This window comes from Eulemur rufifrons, chromosome 24 (genome assembly GCF_041146395.1).
Source record: "Eulemur rufifrons isolate Redbay chromosome 24, OSU_ERuf_1, whole genome shotgun sequence".
Taxonomy (NCBI): Eukaryota; Metazoa; Chordata; class Mammalia; order Primates; family Lemuridae; genus Eulemur; species Eulemur rufifrons.
Window position 1 is genome coordinate 8417036 of NC_091006.1, and position 3286 is coordinate 8420321.

The following is a 3286-nucleotide window of genomic DNA, read 5'->3' on the forward strand; positions in this document are numbered from 1 at the left end:
ACACTGTCCTCTCCTAGGAGCCCAGAAACTAAACTTTGGGTGAGTACCAGCCATCCCAGCCTTGCTGTCCTCTCTCCTCCTTAACAAGGTAATGACTACTGGGCAGAGGAAAGCAGGTCTCCAAAGCTTTCAATGAAATTCCCTCAGCAGGACAAAGATCTGCCGGAGGCAAAGGAGATGCTACTCTGGGCAGGTAATTTAAGACTCAGCTTCTTCTCTGCAAAATAGGGATAAAAGCTCTATCACTGGGGTCTTGTAAGGATTAAATGAGATCTGGTATGTAAAACACTAGCACAGACACTAGTACTGTGTCTGACACACACAGAGTAGATACTCAGTAAGTGATCACAGTTAAAAAAAAATCACCCTAGGCCGGGTGCGGTGGCTCACACCTGTAATCCTAGCACTCTGGGAGGCCGAGGCGGGAGGATCGCTCGAGGCCAGGAGTTCAAGACCAGCCTGAGCAAGAGCGAGACCCCGTCTCTACTAAAAAATAGAAAGAAATTATCTGGACAACTAAAAATATATAGAAAAATTTAGCCGGGCATGGTGGCGCATGCCTGTAGTCCCAGCTACTCAGGAGGCTGAGGCAGTAGGATTGCTTGAGCCCATGAGTTTGAGGTTGCTGTGAGCTAGGGTGATGCCACGGCACTCTAGCCTGGGCAACAAAGTGAGACCCTGTCTCAAAAAAAAAAATAAAATTAGATTAAAAATAAAATAAAATAAAATATTTTTAAAAATCACCCTAATGAAACTCAGCTCTACCTCATAAGACCCTTCCTTTCAGAGAGAAGGAAACTGAGGCCCAGAAAAGGGGAGAGATTTGGCTGGTATCTCATATGTCTAGGGTGAACCCAGGCTACAGATTAGGCCCCCAAAGGAGGGGGAAGGAGAAAAGGAATATTTGAGTTCCCCCAGTTGCTGGGCATGACATTGTCACTTTGTCTGGCTCCTCTTCCTCTGGGCACCCCTGCCTCCCTGGACATGCCTGGCCCTCCTCACACCTTCCACACCTCCACACTCTCATGGACCACAAGACAAAGCAGAAAGGTAACTCTGCAACTTTATTTGGTTATGCAAAGGGGTCTGAGTGTTTGTCTAGTCCAGCTAGACAGTCAGTCCCTGAAGGCAAGCAGGAGACCTAAGAGGATGCCCCAAGCAGGGCACTGCCTGGAGGGCCCTGCACCAGCAATCTGGGACTTCTCTAAGATGTTGAGGACCTCGGACACTCTGATGCTTCCAATATGCTGAAAATCTGCTAAAAGCTGATGATGTTCACGAGCACAGCCCATGAGGAGAAAGGTGGTATTGAGAAGCCCTACGAGGAAGAGAGGGAGGAATCAGGGACACTTTCAAAACTCAGAGCCCTGCCCTCTTCCCAGGCCCCTCATAAGCCAGGACACCTGCTCTCCCACCAGAGACTTGGGCACCAGGTACCTTACCCCTTGTTCCTTGGAATTCATGTACCTGGTCCCCTGCAACCCCAGTCCCATCTCCAGATCCCACCAGCCTCTCTCAGAGATGTGAAGACACCAGACAGCACCTGGCATAGAGTAGGATTTGATAAGCAAAGTTCCTCTCCTCTCACCTGCCTGAAATTGTAAGGTAGAACTGTAACACGTAGGAGCAGTGTAGGGGCAAGCAGCGGTGGTGACAAAATTTGGGAGGCAACTCTTAGTGTGCTCGCCCACACAGGTTGGACAATTGTAGGAAGAAGATGTTGTAGACTTAGGAGCTTTGGCTTTGAGGTTCACAAAAGGCTCCAAATTGGTAAGGTTGTTGCAGAGGTAAGTCCGGCAGATGCGACTATAGGAGGCAATGGACACTCCAGGTGGTGAAACGAGGTAGGAGATTTGGGGAGGGTAAGATAAGGCTGAGCTGCAGCCTTTAAAACCCACAACTCCTCTTCTGGCCCCTGGGGAGCAGAGGATTAGACAGCTCTGATCAGTGTTGCCTTACCCAGAGCCCCCTGCCCCCTGCTCCTCCTGTACCCTTCCCACCCCATCACCAGCTTTGCTTCTGTCCCTGTGTCCACTCCTGGCAGCTGCACAGGGCACAGAGTGGAGTCTCCATCTAGATCTCTGCATTCTTTGCCCTGCAGTAGCGCTGCTTCTCTCCCTTGCACCCCTCCTTCTTTTCTCCTCCCCCAGACAGCCCCTTCCTCCAGGGATCTGCCCACCTCCATCCTGCCCTCTTATCCAGCCCACACCACAACCAGCTGGGTCCTGCCCCTCTCCTGCCAGTGTCCTGACATTATTCCAAACATCTAATGAGGGAAATATCTGGAACTCCAGTCCAGAGTTCCTGGGTGCTGGGAGTGGAGCTGGGGATCAGCAGAGCAAGCAAAGAGAAATGTGTCAGACCCACCCCACTTCACCTGTCTCGATGAGCACTAGTGTCTCCTCGCAGCCTTCTCTCAGCTTACACACCATACTTCTCATCAGAAGCCACTTCCAGTTATGGAAAGCAACAGCTCTGAAGGCTGAGGCTGTTGCCTCATAGCACAAAAGAGCTTCAATCCCTAAAAGGAGAATGCTCTTCCAGTCATCAGCGCCTCACATCACATTCTCAGCCCCTAGACTGCCAACCAAGAGCTCAGCTTCCACAGGTCCTGTCCCCTGAGGGACCTAGACAGCCAGCCCTCCTTCCCCCAGTGATGTGAATCCGGCCTCCCACCTTTTGGGGTCTTATAACATCCAGCCCCACAGGACATACGAGGCAGAGTGGAGATAGCCCCCAGGAGGCAGAGCAGCTGCACAGGTCTCAAATGCTGGGGTCCCATGGCCCTGTGTCTGGGTCCTGGATGCTAGAAGTCAATCTGGAACCAGTTTCTGTCTGTGTCTCAAGCTCTGTTTCCGTCAGTCCCTGAATTCTTTGTCCACCTGCTTCTGGGTCACTGTTTCTGAAGCAAAAAGTTGATTGGGTCAGTTTCTGGGACATAGGCTCCCTGAGACCTTCAGGGACACAGGTCTTCCCAGCTTCATTGTCTCCCCAGCTCTATTGTCTTCCCTCCAATCTAACCTATACCCACCATATTATTTAATAGCTTTTTTTTTTTTTTTTTTTGAGACAGAGTCTCGCTCTGTTGCCCGAGCTAGAGTGTCATGGCGTCAGCCTAGCTCACAGCAACCTCAAACTCCTGGGCTCAAGCAATTCTCCTGCCTCAGCCTTCGAGTAGCTGGGACTACAGGCATGCGCCACCATGCCCAGCTAATTTTTTCTGTATATATTTTTAGTTGTCCATATAATTTCTTTCTATTTTTAGTAGAGACAGGGTCTCACTCTT

General features: G+C 50.5%; 1 protein-coding gene across 2 annotated transcripts; it reads right to left on the bottom strand.

The window, feature by feature from the left end:
- Positions 1-1045: 1045 nt before the first annotated feature.
- On the bottom strand, positions 1046-2902 carry LYPD4 (LY6/PLAUR domain containing 4). 2 transcript variants are annotated; one of them, XM_069457981.1, is made up of 4 exons: positions 2716-2902; positions 2378-2521; positions 1589-1915; positions 1046-1318 (listed from the first exon to the last, which is right to left on the bottom strand). In XM_069457981.1, the coding sequence occupies exons 1-4, from the start codon at positions 2780-2782 to the stop codon at positions 1116-1118; spliced, it is 741 nt and encodes a 246-aa protein (XP_069314082.1). In that variant the 5' UTR covers positions 2783-2902; the 3' UTR covers positions 1046-1115. The 2 variants fall into 2 exon arrangements, with proteins under 2 accessions (XP_069314082.1, XP_069314083.1); XM_069457982.1 differs by lacking the exon at positions 2378-2521 and having other exon boundaries at positions 1116-1318; positions 2677-2782.
- Positions 2903-3286: the final 384 nt, after the last annotated feature.

Bases quoted from the DNA above. Each gene is read 5' to 3' on its own strand.
- LYPD4 (XM_069457981.1), bottom strand. From the start codon at position 2,782: ATGGGACCCCAGCATTTGAGACCTGTGCAGCTGCTCTGCCTCCTGGGG. The intron at 2,522-2,715 runs GTATGTCCTGTG...TTCTCCTTTTAG, and splicing joins GGCTATCTCCACTCTGCCTC to GGATTGAAGCTCTTTTGTGC. The intron at 1,319-1,588 runs GTGAGAGGAGAG...TCTTCCTCGTAG, and splicing joins TACCTTACAATTTCAGGCAG to GGCTTCTCAATACCACCTTT.